Here is a 21,502-nt window from a genome sequence, read left to right on the forward strand (position 1 = left end):
TGATTTAAAAGATTTGTTTGCACAGTAAATTTGGCATTTTGTGATTTTTTTTTTTTTTTTTTTTTTTAATTAATCCTCTAGGTGTCATTTTCCTGTAGAATACCTGTAGCCTTTCCTACTGGCGATGCCAATTCTCTTTGCAGAAGTATTGTCATGTATGCCAGCACTAAAAATGTGGACTTGGCCATTCAGCAAGGCAAACAAAAGCCCCCTGGTATGGCACGTTCAACATCAATGCTCATTTCTTCAGGACAAAGTAAATCTTCCAGTAGTCTAAAACTTAGCATTTTCACACCAAATGTTTTGATGATCTCAAAACATGCTGATGGATCTCTTAATCAATGGCAAGTCAGCTTTGCTGAAGAATCCGCCTTCTCAACAGTTCTCAGCATTTCCCATAAGTCACGTTATTGTGGTCATCGTTTTCATCTTAGCGATCTAGCATGCCACTCCATATTGCCTCTTCTGCTTACAACTTCTCACCACAATGCGCTTTGGACCCCAGAAGAAAATTTGGAGAGGAGGACACAAATGGAAGTGGAAGAATGCACTCAGAAAAAAAATAGGGAGGATGTATCAGAAATATGTCAGGATCCAAACGCAGTGTACAGTGAACTGATTCTTTGGAGAGTGGATCCTGTTGGACCTCTGTCCTTCTCTGGTGGAGTTTCTGAACTAGCTCGTATCAATTCCCTGCATATTTCAGCCTTTTCCAATGTAGCCTGGTTACCCACCATTATACCCAGTCATTGTTTAGGTAAGATGTGGTGCTATTTATCTAATGTCTTTGCCAGTTTGTTAGCCAGTGTGATTCACTTGTGTAACCATTGCTCTTTCAGGTACATACTGCAATTCTCCAAGTGCTTGTTTTGTTGCAAGTGATGGACAAAATCTACGGCTTTATCAAGCTGTGATTGATGCCAAGAAGTTGTTGTGTGAGCTATCCAATCCTGATATTTCCGTAAGTTCTGTTTTTTATTTTCTTTTAATTTGTGTTAAAGCAAAAGTGATGGCATGCCCACACAAGGTCCCTGGCTTGACTGGCTTTTAGACCAAATATTGTGTGAAACCCTGTGTTAATCTTGAGTCTGATAAAACTAAGCCCCATGCTTTGGTAATGCTTTCCTTTTTCTTTCAAAGTGACTTAACTGAGGCTGTAGTCACATTGCATCCTTCATGTGATATAATGTGTTTTTTCTGTTTTTCCCTCCTTTAAAATCTTTGAAAAGGCTTTGCATTCTTACCATCAATACAAAAAAGCGTTCAAGTCAAACAAAAAAAAATATTATAGCTTGTATATATTTGTTGAACTGAGAGCTTGTCTTCTATTTTTCCTTTTGACTTGTATTTGGGCATCCAGTACTGCATGCTTAGGATTTAGACTATTACTATTTTCTAATAGCGCTCATCACTTGTGTTTTTAAGTCAACTTTTATATATTTTTGCAAGAAAAATCATTAAACTGAAAGTGATAAAATAAAGATTAAAAGTCTTTCAATCATGTGTTGTTCATGGCAATTAAACCTACCAGTGAAAAACAAAATAAAACTTTTTTAAAATCTAAAACAATATCCATTTTTTCTTTTTAAAAATGTGCCCTCATTTAGATAATTATTTGGCATGTAGCACTGAATTCTAAGTGTGCCTTCCCATTTATGTCCAAAAAATGTATTGTTTTGAGTTTACAGTACTTTATTTCGCTCTTGCTAGATGCATAACTTATTCTACATTGCAAGTTTCCAGCTATTTATCTTCACCTTAACTAGGACTTCAAGCTGTAGTGGTTGCTGTAGCAGAAGTCCTCTGGTGCCATCCAAGTGTAACTTGTCAAATTAACGTTTTGACAGATAAGACTTTTGGACACCTATGTTGCTTTCTGTTTGTTTTCCAATTCTAAACTAGACGTTCATATTTTGGTTTTGATATATCAATGCGTGCCATCTGTGGACATTATTCAGTGGCTGAGAGCATCAGTATAATGTCCAAAGTTGGTATCCTAATGGAGGCCAGAAGGAATACTTGGAAGAGTCAATCTCCTCACAAATGGTTTGGCTGCTTACACAGAGGACTCCCTTATTTGGTTTGTTGTATGTTAAGGACAATTTTCACCCAAGAACTAGTTTTATTTCTATAATAATCCATTCATCAAGTTTTGAAAGGAAATACATGAGAAACGTATACATGTTCCTTTGTAGGTCAGTGCTTTAAAACGGTCAATCTCTATGGTCTACCTTGTTTCACTCCCTGTACTTTGCATAAATGCACTGTAACACACTGAAAGCTAATCACTAGGATCTAACGTCCCATTCACAAACATCTGATGCTGTTCGTATTCGAATATTCCTCAAGTACTTTATAAGTGATACATAAGCTCCCACTTCCACTGTAAGCTTCTGCTTTGCAAAATTAGAATGTACTTGGTCATCTCTAACAACTGTAGCAATCCTACTGGCAGCGCACACATTGCATTGGAGGAGAAGAAACAAATGTGTTTCTATGCCTGGGGCGTCCAACATGCGACCCGCCAGACATCGCGGTGCAGCCTGCCTGAGATCTGCAGCGGTAATAGGACCAGTGCTCCCACTTTTCTGATCACGCAGCGTGGCAGAGCCACACACCGTGGTACAGGTGCTTCTGTTTCCCCCTACCTGGTCTGACAGGAAGTGCTCTGACAGTACTGAACTGTTTCCTGTCAGACCAGGTAGGGGGAAACAAAAGGTCCACAACCTCGTTCGCGGCTCCACCATGTTGCAGGTGAGCTGGTGTGAGGTCAAAACAGACGGGGACTGTGGTATCAATGAGACCTAGGGTTTGGGGAAGGACCATTGAGACAGGCAGGGTCTTGTGGGGGAAAGAGACACAGACGAGTTGGGAGGAGGAAAGACACATTAACTTAATCACCATCTTTTAAAAGTATCACTTACTGGCTTTACTACAGATGAATTGAACATGTATATTGCACTGGTCTAAAAAAACAAGTTACTACTTTTAATTAGTTGCCAGATAGAAATATAATTTTTGCACGGACACGTATTTAAAAAACAAAACAAAAAACTTATGGACTGTATTCCACCTTTATGCCATTATATCCCAAAGCCACTTTGCCAGTGGTAATCGGAGGTGACTTGTGGCATTGAAGACTTTATTATTATTTAAATAACACCTTTATATGCCAATTAACTTTACAACCATGTGTTTTACTACTTCTGTAAATAATTGTCTGGAATTATACTAAATAGTGTTTGTGTGTGTGTTTTTTTTTTGTTTGTTTTTTACACATTACAGAAATATGTAGGAGAAGTATTTAACATCATCAGTCAACAATCAACTGCAAGGCCAGGGTGCATTATTGAACTTGATGTCATTACCAGCCTGGTAAGGTTTCTTTTTGTTCTTCAGTATTGTCTTAAAGACGCATTATAACCACTACTGCTTAGTTATGATGGTTATACAGTTATGGTGCCAGTGTTCTTCAGGCTTCATACCCCAGTTATTGTAAATAGTTTTCAAGCTATTTTCCAAAAAAAAAATGGGTGTTCTTCAGGCACCTGTGGCCCTCTCTCTGCATATTGCTTTTGAGGACAAAATAGTTTTTTCCTTGATCTTGTCTACTGGCATGCATTGCCAAAAAATGCCATCCAAAATTGAGCACAACTAGTATTGCTAATTTGGAAGTGTTACTTCCATGACTGCCATATGCCAGGGTCGGGGCTGGTCTATAAGTGTCCATAGGGCTACCTTCATGTGTGAGACCACAAAGATTTGAGATCTGGGGTAGACTGGCACTATGGCCACTGCAACATCTGTTGTGCTTTTGGTGACTAGAGTGTCACTTTACCTTAATTTCTAGCTACTATGTATGTGATTGTTTACTTTTATTCAGCACTGCAGAAAAACACAACTGTTGCACGTTTTTCAAGAAGACTTCATCTTAGGAAGCATGAAGAAAAATGAGGACTCTGAAAACTGCAGTGTTCCCGCAGAGTTAGGTAAAAAAAAATCATATTGGTAACCAATCAGAGTTCAATGTGCCATAATAATAAATGCTCTGGGAAATGTTGGAACGGACACCCCCTATGGCAGCAGCTAGTGTTTCAAACAGGCAGGCCAACTGTTGTCCGTAAGGTACTCTGTAAACACACTGGCTCACATTTGTGTGGCGACTATTAAGATTCTAGGAACCATGATATATTTTAAACTTAATGTCCTGTACTTCTTTACCAAATGTCATATAAGTTCTCACAAATCGAAAGTAAATATCCATGATTCTTGATTCCATAGTATCTGTTATACAAATACTCCCATTACAACTATGCCCGGTGCAAAGATGAGTGAATATTTATTATACTAAATTAAGGTCTAGAGCATGCTTTGTTATTCAGGCAAGACCTAGTACAGTAAAAGTACAGTAAAAGAGCAACAATTTGATAGGCTATTTATTTTCTTTAGAAAATAGCATTACATCGTTGTTTTGAAAGAGAACCCAATTGTAGCAATTTCCAATTATGCCACAAAAAGCCTTCTTGATTCCCTAATGGCAATCGGATTTCTCCTTGGATCAATTATATCCTTTAATATTTTGTTTTTGCAAAAAAAATCTTCCTAGTCCTTTTTTTTTTTTTGTATATATATATATATAGGAGTGTATAATTTTAAAAATTCCCACCTCATCTGCTAAATGACTAAATTAAGGTGAGCTCACATGTAAAATGATTGACATTTCAAGTTGAACTAGGAATATAATTGTTCTATTCAAAAATGTACACACTCTTTTATAATGTTGTCTTACTTAAAGAGTTGCTCCAAACCTTTATACATTTTTTTTTTTTTTTTTTGTAATAACGCCCTATTTGTCATAAGATATGTTTTATTTACCTGAAATCTATTGCCGGTCTAAGCTCACATAGCTGCTTTCTATGTCCTCTACTGGTATCAAGCATGCCATCATGCAATTCAATCAAGGGCTTCTCAAAGAGAAGCCTTTAAGTTGGCTATTTAGCTGTTTCAGAGCACATGCATGTGCTCTGAGCTGGTGAGGGAGAGGGAGCCTAAGTGAAAAAATTAAATATAGGAGATAGAGATGGGGGGAGGATTTCAATATTTCAGTGAGAGAGGGAAGGTAGACACATGCTTCAACTTGCACACACTGCCTACAAGGGCTGAATCAGATTCTGTTGCCAGTGTGCAGAACTTGCTGATGACTGACCTAAAATATGCATAGAATTGATATTTGACAGCTCAGAACAGAATGCTAGGTTGCCAAAGTCATGTGCGCCAGGGGTGGAACCAACCCCTTGCACACAAGTGTAAATAACTCAAGCTGAAATACTGCACAGCCAGATTCCTTCATCCATGACTACTTCTAAAAGTGGATGTTGTAGTAATCCTTTAAATTGTATCAACCTCTATTGAAGTTTTTAGAGGGGACCCCCCCCACAAAAAATAAATCTAATCTGTAATGCTGCAAAAGAAAAAAAATCATAATAATAAAACCACAAAATATTCATATGCCCGTATGTTTTTTTTTTTACAACGGTATGTTTTGAGTTGTTTGTATTTAGACTGCAAATACCATTTATTTTTTTTCTTTTCCAAAACAGAAAACTTGCAGAATGGATTCTCTGAAAAATTTTACTTGGTGGTAATAGAGTGCACTAAAGAAAAGCGTTCTGTGCTGCATATGTGGAATTTACATTTAAGATCTGTTCCTGTGTCTGTAGGTATGTTTTTTCTATCCACTCTCTTAAAAAAACACCAACCTGTACTGTATTTTAGTATCTTTATTACTTAAAAATATATCACATAATTTAATTAGTTTCTTTTTTCGTGAGAGTGTGTATATGTACATTAAATATGCTATTGTATTATTTTTAATTTTTTAATTATTATGGTTGTACAGAAAAAAAAAGAGAGGGAGACTTGCAAGAGTTGTACAGATTAGGATAATCCTAGGATTATCAACCTCATTTTATATTATATTAACAAGCTTAGACCATAGATGGAAAACAGGTATACTATTTGCTAGGCAATGCACATTTCCTGATAAAATAGGCTCATAGGTAAGGTTACATGCAGGTACCATATTCTGTTCACTGTTTACTTAATACATGCTTTAAGTACCTGCACTAATGGCATGTCTAAGTAATAGAAATAGCAGGCTTTAACATTGTAGGCAGATAAGCTATTTTAAATCAAACACTTCCTATTGTGAATAGGACACTTCCATGGAGCTTCCCTAACACAGAGGTTGGCTCGGGGGGCCCGCGGGTTCTCCCAGTCCCGGGTGTCCCCACGGGTGTATGGACAGCCTGGGGTAATCCCCTGGTGGGCTCCAAGCCCAGAAGGGTGTCGGGCAGTCAGAACAGCAGCTTTGTACGCCTTCTGGATAGGTGGTGCTGGCTTGGCTTCAGAATTGGGTTCGCAGCCTTCCCTCCGCTCCTGTGCTGGTAGGTTGCTCCGCACTAGTTGTGGCCCGGCAGCCATATCGGCCGCGCTTTGCCTATCGCTCTTGTGACGCTCGCCTATTCGTGTTGGGGCAATCGGTTGCCGTCTGGCCTCCAGCTTGCGTCAGAAGTTGTCAAGAATTGCGTCTAAGCCCTGTTGTGGGTCTGTAGGCTCGGGGAGATGCGTGGTGTCCGCCATGCTGGGTGCTGCTTTCTGTGCATTCTCCCACTGCGCCCACTCTGGTCTCGATGTGCCCCTCTGGTGTGGACCGCGATCACCCCTGATGGTCCAGTGGGGGGGAGTAACAAGGTTTCTGCTTGCGTTGTGTCGGCTTCACGTAGCACCGGTCCGGGAGATCGGCCTCCTCTCCCGCTCCACGGTCGCGAGGCCTCATGGCGCAAGTCAGTCTGCCAGCCGGTCCCAGATCAATTCCAGACCACAATGTCTGCTTGGTGCCCTTTCGTGGGTTAGGTGAGACTATTTGGCGTGCCAGTTTTAGGTTTTTAGGGCTGAAAATGTTGTATTTTGCCCTATTGTCTGAGGAGCTCTGCAGTGGCACGTCTCTTTCGTGCTGGTCAGGCCACGCCCCCTATTTATTTTTATTCAGACAATTATCAGCTTGTAAGTGAACTTAGGGTTTTGGGTAAAAGTTATATGGGTAATAAATTTGCATTATTAGACTACTTTATACTTTTTGGGTTTCTTTCTGTTTACAGGTGATAAATCTACATCAGACTCTTCAGAAAATTCTCAGCTGAAAGAGGACTCATTTAACTCTCTTTCTGGAGAAAAAGTCAAGTCCCCACTTACCCAAAAATATCAGGCATGCAAAGAAAACCTTCAGAGTACCAGCAAGATGACACTTTCTTCTGAACTAGTTTACAGCCGAGAGCTGGAATTGCCAGATGGCGTGGAAGTAATCAGTGTTAAGCCATCTGCAGGTAGAAACAATATATTAATTATAAACTTTGTTAATTGTTTGATTCCATAGGTTTTATAAATATAAATTGATATAACCAAGTACACTATATCTGTTAGTAACATTTTTATAAATTTTAATTTATTTTCATCTACTTGATGTATGATGTATTTTATGAGTTTGTTATAAAATATCATTTTTTCCCCTTTTTTTGGGGGGGAGGGGGGTTGTTTCATTGTTTACTTGAAGCTAAATTCTTCTACAATTCACAATTGTTTGTTATACCACTTCTACTTGTATTGGCAGCACTCCTAGAATACTATGTGTAAGGGTTACATTGTTATTTTGTCACTCTCTTCCAAAGCTGTGGAGATTCGTGTATTAGTAAACACTTTTCAAGCAACCATAATAAAGTTCTCCTATGTGACAATGGACCTCTACAAAGCAAGTTTGAAGAATAAATACATTCTCCTTTTTTGTTTTGCGTAATATCTACTAAATATTGGGGGTAGGGGGGGCGGAGTGGTAACAATAAGACCTAGGGTTTAGTGTAATACTTCATAGGAAAGCTCCTTTAAAAATGTTTATCTGTATAGTTAAATAAGTAAACAGATATCAGCATATGTTTCTTTATCAAATATTTATTATTTCAGGACATTTGAGTTCCTCATCAGTCTATCCAGTGTGTCATGCTCCTTATCTACTAGCCACATCTTGCTCTGATGGAAAAGTGCGGTTCTGGCATTGCAGAGTAAATTCTGATCTGGCACCATCTCTGGATGAGCCAGATAACAATATTACATACGTTTGGGAAGAATGGCTTCTGCTAATTGAAGATGGACACCAAAATGGCTCTGTGAGTGTACCTGGTAGGCCAATAGAAGTGAGCTGTGCACATACAAACTGTCTAGCAGTTGCATTTAAGCAAACCCCAAGTAAGACCGTCAATTCTTCTCAAGAGTTTTCAATGCATGTGAGTATTTTTGAATGTGAATCCACGGGTGGTTCCTGTTGGATCCTTGAGCAAACTATCCATTTTGATGAACTAAGTACAATGCTGGAACCTGGCATTAGTATTGACAACAACCTTGTAGCATATAATAAACATGACATGCTCTTATCTTCCAACATGCACCGTCAGCCAAATATGAAACATTTAGTTCATTTAGACTGGATGTCGAGGGAGGATGGTTCACATATATTAACTGTAGGCATTGGTTCTAAGCTGCTGATGTATGGCCAGGTGGGAAGAAAGGTGCAAGAACAATCATGTAAAGAGGATTTTGCACTGCAGCTGTGGGACACTGCCAAATGCACATCTCGCCCTAGGTTTGTGCTGCTTCGATGTGTGGATCTTGTATCATCTGTGGAAGGTTCTCCTCCTATACCAGTTTCATTGTCGTGGGTACGTGATGGGATACTCGTAGTTGGCATGGATTGCGAAATGCATGTCTACTCCCAGTGGCAACCTTTTTCCAAACAGGATTCATCAAGCACAGATTCCTTTAATGGAAGCACTCCATCCATTACAAATTTACTCAAACAAAGCCAGTCAGTTGGTTCTGGTCTTTATCCCCCAAAGAAACTTATGACTCGGTCAATGACCAGTTTAGCACAAAAGCTGATGGGAAAGAAAACTGCATTTGACCTTCCAGTGGAAATGGAAGATTCTGGCCTCTTTGAGGCAGCGCATTCTTTGTTTCCAACTTTACCTCAGTATCATCCTTTGCAGCTCTTAGAATTAATGGATTTGGGTAAAGTCCGTAGAGCAAAGGCAATTCTTTCTCACTTGGTTAAATGTATTGCTGGCGAGGTGGTTGCTATTAATGACAATGAACCAAATCATGAACGTAGGCTCCGGTCACTATCGATCAGTGTTAGTGGAAGCACTGCTAGAGACCCCAAAACATTCAGCAAACCAGACAATGCAGATTACACAGAAATTGACTCTGTCCCTCCTCTACCACTATATGCACTTCTTGCTGCAGACGAGGATTCCATATACACTTCCACAATGGAACAATCAAGTAATACCAATAACTCCAACAAATGCAGCGATGGTAATTCAACAGGTGAAAACTATGAGGACCTATTTCAAGTTCCTCCTTTGGTCTCTGATGAGCTTTCTATCTTGGAGTCTGAAGATGAGAACGCAAAACCTCAAGTTATTAACTTGTCCCAGTACGGCCCAACTTACTTTGGTCCAGAACATTCCCAAGTTCTTTCTAGACATTTGCTCCATTCCAGTCTACCAGGCTTGACTCGCATTGAGCAGATGTCTTTGATGGCTCTAGCAGATACAATTGCTACAACCAGCACTGAAATTGGAGAAAGCAGAGACCGCAGCCAAGGTAAATTTTCTTTGGTTACTTGTGGTTTGAAGTCCTAATTGTTTTTGTTTGTTTTTTTGCAATGTAACATTTTGTGTTATGGTTCACAATATCTGGATGCTTTTGTGATTTTACTATAAATTATTTAGAATTGTGTTTAAGTAGACCTGTATTCTACTTTTTATATGCTAAGTTTGTAGTTGATTCTTACTTTGTCTTGGATAAATTTCAAGTTGACTTTCACCACATAAATTATTCTTTTTATGTGGAGCATATGAAAATGGTTATATTGTACTTTACTTTTAAAAGTAAATATGCACGATTACCTTTAATTAGGTATGTGCCTTCCAGTTCTTTACATACCTACCTCAAATATCTCGTAGCATATTTGTTATGTGTTGGTAACCAGCCATAAGCCAGGGTAGAATGTCGATAACTGCATTTTTTGACTAAGAAAGACTAACATTTTATTGCTTAACATTTATTTGGGGAGTGTTCCAGCTGTAAGAGAAATCTAGAATTATTATTTTGCTCCCTCTTTCCCCCCATATATTTTTAAAAACACTCAAATAGTCATAATGGATTTAAATGGTTTCTCAACTTTTAGTGTTAAGATGATTGCTCTCATAGTGTCTCAGTGACAGATTAGTATTTAATCTAATCTGTGAAGAATGTGAATACAGGTGGTCCTCATTTAGCAACCTACCTATTTTATGCCCGCTCGCACCTACGACCAGGCGTAAGTGAGAGCCGTCGTGGGGATTCTCTGCTCTGGTGCGCATGTCTATGTTCACGGAAACCCTAGAATCCCTCAACTCCTCAGTTACCGACCAATTTGTTCTACAACCAGGAGTGTCTGTAGTTATTTTTAAAAACGGAAAAATGACACTATGCAAAGGCTCCTGCAAAGTGTTCAATTTTGCATTTATTTTGCAGTTTGTTGTCTGTTTTCGTATGATTATGTTGGTATTTATAGTTACCCCAGAGGCTTATTGATATATTTAGAGTCTTCTTAAAGTCCCCCATTCTAATGTCAGTTGAAAACGTTTACATTTTTAATAGACCAATGGTGTGTGCTGGTGAAAGACTTGCAGCCCTCTGCATTGCATTACTATACAGTTATGGTCCACGGCTCTAGGATTTTTAAGTAAACATTTGCATTGCCACTTTCTGTTCAGTCCAGGGATGGCTAATCTTGGCACTGCATGTGTCCCCTAGGTCTCACTTATCATCTTAGTAAATGTAGCACACATATGTTTAAAGTTAGCACACACTGACCTAAACGCTATCAGCTAGTGTTGGATTTTATTGTGTATAAACATGTGCTATGTCATGAAAAAATAAAAAAACAGGATTTTTTTTTCTACTTCCCACAGGTGGAGAAACTCTTGATGAATGTGGACTGAAATACTTTCTGGCTGTTCGACTGCATACATTTCTCACCACTTCTTTACCTCCTGCCTATCGAACACAGCTTTCCCTCCAAGGTGATAATGTCTAAGTTTTCTAGGGAGAGATATGAAAGTTGTACTGAAAGTATTCCATGTTGTGTCACAAGCTCTTTATTAACAACACCAGACATGTGGAACTACATACATGCGTGGCATAACTCTTTATGTACAACATGGTATTATTCGGGGGGGGGGGAGGAGGGGATGAAAACCCGTTAACCGTTTAAATTATAAGCTTTCCTGAAGAAGTGTGTTTTCAAAGGTTTTTTTGAAGGAGTGGAGACTGGGTGAAAGTCCTAACAGAGAAGGGAAGGGAGTTCCACAGAAAAGGTGCAGTCCTGGAGAAGTCTTGGAGGCGAGCATCAGATGTGGGAGTACGAACAGAGGATAGGTCTTTGGCAGAGCGCAGGGGCCTCGACGCAACATACTTGTGTATTAGGGAGGATAAGTAGGTTAGAGCAGCATTATGTAGGGACTCGTGAGCAAGCACCAGAATCTTAAATTGAGCCCTATATCTAACTGGAAGCCAATGTAGGGACTGGCAGAGGGGAAAGGCGTGGGAAGTGCGGGCAGAGAGATAAATGAGCCTCGCTGCATCATTAATTATAGGTTGCAGCGGTACAATATGGGAAGATGTAAGACCACTGAGAAGGGGATTGCAGTAGTCAAGGCGAGAAAGAGCAATGGCATGGACCAGCACCTTAGTCGTGTCTGATGTTAAATAGGGGCGGATACGAGCTATGGTTTTTAGATGGAAGCGTCAGGATTTGTCTATCAACTGGACATGAGGGGTGAAGGAGAGGTCGGAGTCAAAGAGAACACCTAGGCAGCGAGCTTGCGAGGTAGAGGTGATGTGGCGCCATTGATTTGGAGGGAGACAGACACTGGAGTAGCAACACTTGAGGGAGGAAGCACCCTCAGAGGTTCTGTTTTGGACAGGTTGAGCTTAAGGAAGTGAGCAGCCATCCAGTTGGAAATCCTAGAGAGGCAGTCAGAGACGCGAGTCAAGATGGGCGGCGAGAGGACAGGTAGATTTGTATGTCATCTGCATATAAATGATAATGGAAGCCAAAGGAGCTGATGAGTTTACCAAGGGAGGCAGTATAGATAGAGAACAGTAGGGGACCAAGGACAGTAGAAACAAGAGTGTTTCCTGCTGTATGAGTTGCTGAAGTAGACCACTGTGTGAGGCGCATCAGGGCAGTTCAGGTTGTTGATTGGAATGTTAATGTTCCAAAGTATGAGAAAAGAAGTGCTAGAGGAGAGAAAGTGGAGTAGCCAGGAAGAAAAGTGTTTAATGAAGAGCCTCGGATTCCCAGGGGGGCGATAGATGATGGCCATTCTTAAAGGAGTGGGTTTAAATATGCGGACAGTGTTAACTTGTAGAGGAAGTAGAGGATGGGGCAGGGAGAATAGGTTGAAAGGTACATTGAGGGGAGACAATGATGACAGTGATGCACGCAGTGATTGTTGTCCCACGTTTGACAGTAATGCACTGGTCAATTCATCCACCCTGTTTTGCTTTTCATCTGTGACTGCTTTTGATTGCCTTCCACTACTGTTAGTCTTCAACACTGGTTTTGCCTTCCTTAAACTTTCAAACATCTTTGAACATTGTTCTCATCAGTTGTGCCCTCACAGTACAGATTTCTGAGCCTGTTGTAGATATCTGCAGCAGTACATCCTTAATTGGTCAAGAACCAGATGACTGCTTTGTTTTTGCTTAACATACATCTTTGTGCTAAACCCAGAATTCTAGAACTTGTCAGGAGGAGTTACACTATCTGGTGCTGTAAAGACATAAAGTTTGTGTTAATAGTTTCAAAGTGAATAGCAAGCAGCCATTACTTTCAGAACAAGATTTAATTTTTCTTGAAGATTTGGGAGAAAAAACACACAATTAAAGTAAGATTACAACTTGGGATTGACCCCTATTTTTGATTAATCATTTAGATAGTGCATTAAAAATTGAGTGGAATGAAAATTACTGTTGAAACCTTTACTTATCCCATGATATCTAACCCCTTAAGGACCAAACTTCTGGAATAAAAGGGAATCATGACATGTCACACGTGTCATGTGTCCTTAAGGGGTTAAGTACTTGACTCCAATAACACTCATCTCATACAGGTGATTGATGAAAGCTGATGGACTCCTTGTAGCTTCTATTGGCTTTCTTGTAAATCTCATTCACAGTTTTGTGAGTGGAACTGTGGGATGCAAAAAAGAGGAAAGATGCCATTCATCATTTACATTACTCATTATATTGGCCAGATATTTTAGCAATCATTGCAGTTAGTTTGAATTTGTTTTTTTCTATTATATTAGGTTTGTCTACTAGCCATTTTGCGTGGGCCTTTCATTCTGTGGCAGAGGAAGAGCTTCTTGCAACGCTTCCAGCAATGCAGAAAACAGATCCCACGTGGCCAGAATTGAGAGCTATGGGAGTGGGCTGGTGGGTGAGAAACACTCACAATCTGCGAACATGCATTGAAAAGGTATGTATAGTATGTTTGTTTATTTCTCCTGATTTCTGAATACTGACAGTTTAATAGTATGTAAAAATGTTTAAGTAAAGAGACTTAAATTGTTGTGCCTTTTGACTAGCTTTCTGTATACATGAAGTTATTTGCAAAACGTTAACTTTCCAGTAACTTGAAATAATCAATTTAAAGGCTCCCAATATGCAGGAAGTGCCTCAATCAAGGAACAATAGCAATACTCAACTTTAAAGGGACACTATAGGCACCCTGACTATTTCATCTCATTGAACCTTTAGGGTCCGCTTCAATTTAATAGGCCTTAAAAGCCATGTTTCAGTGTTTGTAGATGACAGAAAACTCTTAATACGTTATGATCAAGATGTTGCTTTGCTGCAGATGGATTTATATAGATTGTGGGACTGGGCACTTAAATGGCAGATGACATTTAATGTAGAAAAATGCAAAGTTAAGCACTTCAGGGTAAAGAATGCACAAGCAACTTACAACTTAAATGGGGATAACACATGAGATGGATTTGGTAATTGTTATAGACCACAAACTAGGCAACAATGTGCAATGTCGATCGGCAGTTGTCAAGACCAGTAAGGTATTGTCATGTCAAAATAGGGGCATTAAATCTCAGGATAAGAATATAAATTTGCCTCTTTATAAATCATTGGCAAGACCAGATCCTAAATTGTAATTTTTTTAGGAAGAACAATAATGATGTAGAATTATTTCCCTGAGGAGGCAAGGATGTGGAATTCTTTGCTTGGGAGTCTATACAAATGTTTAAACATCCATTGATAAATATTTGCAAAACATAATAGACAAGGATATAATGTTCAGTTGGGGTAATAGCTTTTTGATCCAAGGATATATCTGACTGCCATTCTGGGGTCAAGAAGGAATTATTTCTTAGTTTGTTGCAAAATTGGATGTGCTTTGGACTGGGTTTTGTGTCTTCTTTTGGACCAACAGCACAAACAAATGTGAAAAAGGCTGAACTTGATGGATACATGTCTCTTTTTCAGCTATGTAAGTGATCGAAGTGCAGTGTCTCTATTCCCTTAAACTTGCAATGTAAAACACATTTACATTGCAGGTTTAAGACTTGAAAATACACTGGACGTCTTCATGCTTTGCACGATGACATACAACACCCCTACATGAAAGCATTGAGACAATTCTTTCCTATGGCACAGCGCTTGCCAAGCGCGAATATTGGGATACCCCACTGGCTGACATCTGCGAGGGAATAGCACCACCCAGCGCTGAGGGACATCAGCGCTGGAGTCCATTAAGTGCAAGAAAGGGTTTTTTAATCCTTTTGTGGGTTGAGGGGGTGGACTGGTGGGGACAGACAAATACTATAGTGTTCCTTGATAGTTCCTAAACTTTCAGCTCTTTCTTAGGCAAATACTGCAGAAGGCATACCATTTACAAACTAGGAAGAATCTCCTCCAATCCAAAGCCTCTCATTCCATCCTAGTTTTCTCCTTCCTTCCTTCCTTCCTTCCTTCCTTCCTTCCTTCCTTCCTTCTCCCCTCCCCTCTCCTCCCTCCTTTCCTCCCCTCCCTTCTCCTCCCTCTCTTCTTTCTTTACTCCTTCCTTCCCTCCCTTCTTCCTTTACTCCCTCCCTCCCTCCCATAACACCTCTGTCCAGCATACATTAAAGATATATGTAGTTTATTCCAAAGCTACATTGTGGCTTCCTTAACTTTAAGTACAGTTTGCTTCACGAAGAGGAGAGGAACAATGTGCTTGACACACTCTCAAGTTGACATACTCTCAAGTTGACATAATGACATGACTCCCTTTGACATCACAGCTCCAGTTAAAAACAATCTTATGGCTGTAAATATCTGCAGTTATAAGCCATCCTGGGCAGGGATCCGGACACACTAACCACCCATGGTGCTTAGTGAGCACTTTACGTAAAAGTTTTTTAACTGTTCTTTGCAATATATTTGTTGATACATATAGACCAAGAAGTAATGTTTGTGTTTGTGTTCTCTTTTTGTTTGTTTTAGGTAGCTAAAGCTGCTTTTCAAAGAAATAGCGATCCCCTAGATGCAGCTATATATTATCTCGCTATGAAAAAAAAAGCTGTGATATGGGGCTTGTACAGGTAACAGACATATATTACTAGTCAGATTGTTAACCCCTTCAGTGAAGGTGGTAGTGTGTATAAATATCTGCAAAACATCTGCTTAAAGGAACCTGGAATGTAAATCTTACTGTAGTTTTTAAATGATTGATACTATATCCTTACAAACTAAAAGCCTTTAATAAATAATGGTATATTAGGGTTTGAGTTTATGCATTACATTTTCAACTGTTTTATAATGTTTTCTTTGAATTTAATTTAAATTAACTTCATTTTTATGTGTAACTTATTATGTTAATATGCACCTTTTCAGTTTTTGAGGTAGCCTTGTTGATTGTTTGTGTTATAATTTTTTAGCCATTTCTTTTCTTTATTCACTTGCCATGGAGTACCTCACATTTGACAGTTAAAATTGCTCTTTATTACTGTGTAACTCATTTTCCACAGTGATTGTGTGCCATCGAATTCCTTGTGACAGATAAGCTAATTTTATGAGGGCAGTAATTTAATATTGCTTCTGGCAAAGCAATTTTCAAGGATGTGTTGTGATGTATGAAGTATTTTAAATTGGATCCTGTGGCAATTTATCATGTCCCTTGCAAGTAGGTTACCTGCTTTAGTAGTCAGCCAATGGGTGGGAAAGCTAAATATGCTTGTGATTTTATGCATCCTCAATTGCTAATGTGGTTAAGAATGTGTTCTAATTCTGGACCGGACAGAATTTCTTTGAATGTAGGAGCCCAAAAAAATTTTCATTGACACTTTGAGTGCCAATAGTTGTGCCCTCCACCTTTCAAAACATTGTGAGGTACTCAATGATTAGAAACCTAGGCACATTTAGCCCTAACATCACTTCACTTATCAATTACACATGCAGACACATAGTTGAAGGTACGCATTACAGCAAGCAAAAATATTCATACACACTCTCACAGACCAAATGCTGTCATTCTCACGCACACTAATGGGCTATGTCACATGCACTCACCCAACCAACTCTTACAAACGTATGCACTTATTTTTTTCCCTTTGTTGGCTTTCAGGTCTCAGCGAGATGCAAAGATGACTCAGTTTTTTGGAAACAACTTTAATGAAGAGCGCTGGAGAAAAGCTGCCTTGAAGAATGCTTTTTCGCTGCTTGGAAAACAGCGCTTTGAACACTCTGCAGCTTTTTTTCTTTTGGCGGGCTCTCTAAAAGATGCAGTTGAAGTAAGCATTCTTTTGCTCATAAGATTTTTTTATTTTTTTTTCTCATTACCTCACACCTTCCCCTAGTTTAGCTTTGTAAACAAATGTGGGATATTTTCTAAGCAAAAATTGTAGGAAACTGTCAAGGGAATTGCTACTGTTAGGCTAAAATATCTAAACTTAAATATTTATCTACCTCTGCTGATTTGCTAGTTTTTAACTTTGTTAAAGTTTTGGATGCCTTTGATTTTGATTTTTTGAGTTTTTCCACAATTTCAAAATGTTCCCCCATAACAAAATAAGCACTATTGTGACATAGTTAGTCTGGGATTATGTTTAAAATGATTACTAGAGTGGTCTATTTGTAGTTTTATTGTACTTTCAGGCAGTTTATAAAACCTATAGAAGACATTTTTACATATGCCATACTGGTAAGGGCAAAAACACAGGGATCTGTTATTAAGCCATTTCAAACTAATGTGCTAACTGTGTGTCTGAGTTTTTCTAAATGATTTTCCTCTACAGGTTTGCCTTGAAAAATTAAATGATATCCAACTTGCTCTTGTGCTGGCGAGGCTCTATGAGCCAGAATTTGAAAAATCCACATCTTATAAATCAATCCTGCAAAAGAGGGTGCTGGGAATAGAGTCTCCAGGCAAAGAGCCAACTTTATCATTCATGCACCCTGATCCTTTTGTAAGAAGCATGGCTTACTGGATTTTGGGGAATTATAGCCAAGCACTTAACACTTTATTGAAACAACCAGTGAAAGAAGAAGGTAAACATTAATACTGCAACCATAAAGATGTTCACTGTGGCTTAGTTAAATGTTTGGATCAACATTTCCCTGGCAAGCCTGTGATGTGTCCACCCTTGAATCATTTGGGCAGTTATTTTTAATTTAGTTTCCTTCTTTAGTTGGGCAATGTAGGAATTAGAGTTGAGTGTTCAGTAGTGTCTAGCACACAGCAGCATTTTAAAACTGAACACCTGGTTTCTTACCGCATACCTCCATAAGGTTTCCACAGAATGACATGGATTCCAGCTTGTTACTTGTAATATTTACATACATGATTATTTTATTAGAAACAAAACATCAGGTACACTTTAAATGTGATACATTTCTAGATAATATTGACAACTGCAATACACCATGGAAAGTAGCATTGTGGTTTAGGTTTCACATGTCAGTTTGTGAGTAAAATTTTGTTAATTTTTTTTAAATGAATTTAAAGGTACAATGTATTAATGGTATTTAAGGATGGGTTTATGACAAGCTTTAAGAGTTTTGCATTTTTTTATTTTTTTTTATCAGAAATGTTTTCAAATTAACATCATTTATACATGTATTTGTTTTATTATAGATGACGCCTGGACTCTGTCTTCAAGTTGTGATCCGTCCGTTTTTAACTTCTACAATTTTTTGCGGACGCATCCTATGTTATTGAGACGTTACTTTGGAACCTCAGAGTCATCTTCCACCAAAATGTGTGTCACAGGGGAAAATGGTTTGGCAGACAAAATAAATTTAGGAGAAAGAAGATTGTTTTTCACAACTGCCCATGCCCATTTAAAAGCTGGGTGCCCTATGCTAGCCCTTGAAGTTATATCTAAAATGCCTAAAGTAGTGAAGCGGTCAAAAACGTTTATTCGTACATCAAGTTTCACAGACACAAGCAAAGTGTCAACCCCTGTATCTCTCGTACCTGAAGAAAAAGATTCAAATTCTTTGGTCAATGGTTTTAACTCACCTTTTGCATTCTCAGACAAAGAGACAAACTCTGCTCTTTCTTTTGATTGGAGTCAACCATCCATGACCATTGAAGATGATGAGTTGGAATTAAAATGGGACAGCGAAAGTGAGGATGAATCTGGAGTATCTGGTTTATCAATGAAAGAAGTCAAACCTTTGCACGGCATAGAGAGGTTGAAACGGGAGGAAACTAGCACTACTTACTCAGACTCTACGAGTATAGATGAAAATGATATTCTTAGTCCCTCTGAAGATGTTATTGCTTCACAATTAAAATTTCATTCGTGCTTAAAAATTCTAACTGGAGAGCTCAGGACATTGTCCACAGGTTATGAAGTTGATGGTGGAAAACTAAGATATCAGCTGTATAGCTGGCTTGAAAGAGCTGTTGCTGCTCTTCAAAAGATTTGTGATTACAATGGAAATCCGGATGAGACAAATTCAAGTGGAACTGCTGAATTTCCTAATGGAGATAGTTTAGATAATTCCTCTGACCAAATTACCAGTAAGCAGCAAAAAGAAGTATTTCGGAGGCGCCAATGGCTTCTGAAATTTCAGTCCCTGCTGCGAATGTTTCTGAGTTTTTGTGTTCTTCATGGATCTCATGGTGGAGGACTAGCTTCTGTAAGAATGGAATTAATATTGCTGCTGCAAGAATCCCAACAGGTACAAACATCCATTCATTTCACTGATTTAAAAACTGCAGATTTTTACATGTTTTGCAAAGTGCACATTCACATCTACTTTACAATTAGAATTCAGACAGTTTTGTTTTGGAGTGATTCACTAAAAGATTCATAGCAAATGAGTCTTTATTTAGATCTCAAAAGCCTCCCACATATTCTCAAGCTTATATGTTTGGCAGCCATTGGATCAGAGGCAGGCCTCATGGTCTGTTCTTCTGCATGCTTGTATATGACTGTATGTTGTATGAAATGTGTATTATTGGATTACATGGTTCATGTTTAAAATTGATTTGGACTCTGAGCCAGTACCTCTGACAAGAGTCTTCTTATACATAAATGTATCTATTAGAGAGGACGATTCCACACAGCAACGAGTAGACCACATACTTGTTGTCTTTACCGCAGTGGCGTAGATGTAAAACACAGGGAAATCAAGAAATAATAATTTTTGAATCACTGTTCATATATTTACTAGCGATCTAGCCAACATGAGTTGTAGTGCTGTTTTCAATAAAATTACACATGCTCATACACACCTTATGAAAAATGTTATTGCATAGTGGATATCAAGCAAAATATCTCGCTTAACCAAGGTTCAGTAGCGTAAAAGGTCAGTGTGTGTGACGGACTGCCTGGCACCCCGACCCGGTACCTCAGTCAATCGCTGCTTCCTAGTACCTGCGAGCACCATAAGCACTGTACTGGAACACCATAACCACCGTAAATGCCACGAACCGCCGCAGCTTGGTTGGGGTCTCGCCATCCTCCACCCACCCTGGACCCAAGACCAGTATCCAGCTTCCAGTGGGTAGCCTCTCCTAATCCAGAGAGCGTAGCAGGAACAGCTCTTAGAAGAGCTAGTGATTATACTCAGAGGAGTATTGTGATATTGCAATCCCCCGAGTGAATGTAGTTCGCCAAGACCTCATGAAGGGGTAAACAAATCTCTCTTTTTAATGGGAGCCACACTGGCCTTTTATGCAAGTCCCTAAGCAAGGTGGTTTCCCATATGGACCTTGTTGGGGACAGGGACACAAATTTACAAACCAATAATAACACATTTACGGGCAAGGCACTCCCACACATAGAACACAATCCCTCCCCTCTGCTTGGGAGATAATTGGATCAGTAACTGTACTAATTCTAATCTAATTATTTCCAAGCACAGAAAAAATATACTTTTGTAAAACACAATACAAGCCCAACAGTACCCTAAAAATACATAAAACCACACAAATGTTACTTGCCCTGATCTGGGTGACCAACATATTCCAAAAATCACTCAGATCAGTTCAGGGGTTCAGGAATTGCCTGGAAGTCTTATTTTTGACCGACCATGTACATGGTCCCATGCCCAAAACAGTTCCAGAGAATTAGTGCTAACGGTCTGTCTCTCTGTCTCGAGTACAAAAGTTTATACTTCACATGAACAGAACCCTTTAAAGTAGTTTAACCAGGTCCATTGCAGGGGACATAGTCACAGGGTAAAAGGTTGGACAGCAGTCTCCTCCAAGAACCAGTGATGAGGTTCAGATCGTCAGTGTGGATAATACCAGGCTATCCTGGCCATGACCCCAATAACTAGAAAATAACTAAGAAAGAATGAAAGGAGAGACCCTAAAAGAAGTCCCTAAAAGAAGTCTCCTGACTGGTAAGGGGATAATCACAGTGAATTAAACTCCCACAGGCACTGAAAAGTAGTATCAAGTATAGCAAAGGAAAAGTTATAAACCACATTGCAATGTACAACAGAGGCTTAATGAAACAGTGCATAATATGCAACGTAATGGGATCTATCACTATGAACAAATCAGACTAGATAAAGTGTCTGTTGTACAATGTTTCTAAAAAGAATACCTGCTTACTGGTAGATACCACTAGAGGGAGTATGATGCAAAATAAACGAAGTAGAACAAGTGGACAGGAAAAATTGGATTCCTCTCAAATACCTCTAAAGTAGATTCTAAGAAACAAGTGGTAACTCCCACAAATAAAGGTACTAAGGAAACAGTCTAGTTTAAAGAAATAGAAATCTAAAGCATCCCCGCTGTTTCAATATCAGTGGGGTTATATGAGGGTATATATTAATAAGAGGTGGAAACCAATGAAGATGCGAACTCCCACTAATCTACGCACAG

The 21,502-nt window shown here is 39.1% G+C and overlaps 1 protein-coding gene across 2 annotated transcripts in view; it reads left to right on the forward strand.

Moving 5' to 3' along the window:
• Window positions 1–21,502, forward strand: part of DMXL1 (Dmx like 1) — a 129,108-nt gene that overhangs the window by 71,953 nt on the left and 35,653 nt on the right. For both annotated transcript variants that reach the window (XM_063454117.1, XM_063454118.1), the window contains exons 12-24: window positions 82–757; window positions 840–961; window positions 3,286–3,375; window positions 3,884–3,989; window positions 5,601–5,720; window positions 7,161–7,385; window positions 8,017–9,714; window positions 11,070–11,180; window positions 13,473–13,642; window positions 15,661–15,758; window positions 16,781–16,946; window positions 17,451–17,703; window positions 18,290–19,344. In XM_063454117.1, the coding sequence (XP_063310187.1) occupies window positions 82–757; window positions 840–961; window positions 3,286–3,375; window positions 3,884–3,989; window positions 5,601–5,720; window positions 7,161–7,385; window positions 8,017–9,714; window positions 11,070–11,180; window positions 13,473–13,642; window positions 15,661–15,758; window positions 16,781–16,946; window positions 17,451–17,703; window positions 18,290–19,344 (4,890 nt within the window). The remainder of the gene's footprint in view (window positions 1–81; window positions 758–839; window positions 962–3,285; window positions 3,376–3,883; window positions 3,990–5,600; window positions 5,721–7,160; window positions 7,386–8,016; window positions 9,715–11,069; window positions 11,181–13,472; window positions 13,643–15,660; window positions 15,759–16,780; window positions 16,947–17,450; window positions 17,704–18,289; window positions 19,345–21,502) is intronic.

The sequence above is a fragment of the Pelobates fuscus genome, chromosome 5 (assembly GCF_036172605.1).
Source record: "Pelobates fuscus isolate aPelFus1 chromosome 5, aPelFus1.pri, whole genome shotgun sequence".
Lineage (NCBI taxonomy): Eukaryota > Metazoa > Chordata > Amphibia > Anura > Pelobatidae > Pelobates > Pelobates fuscus.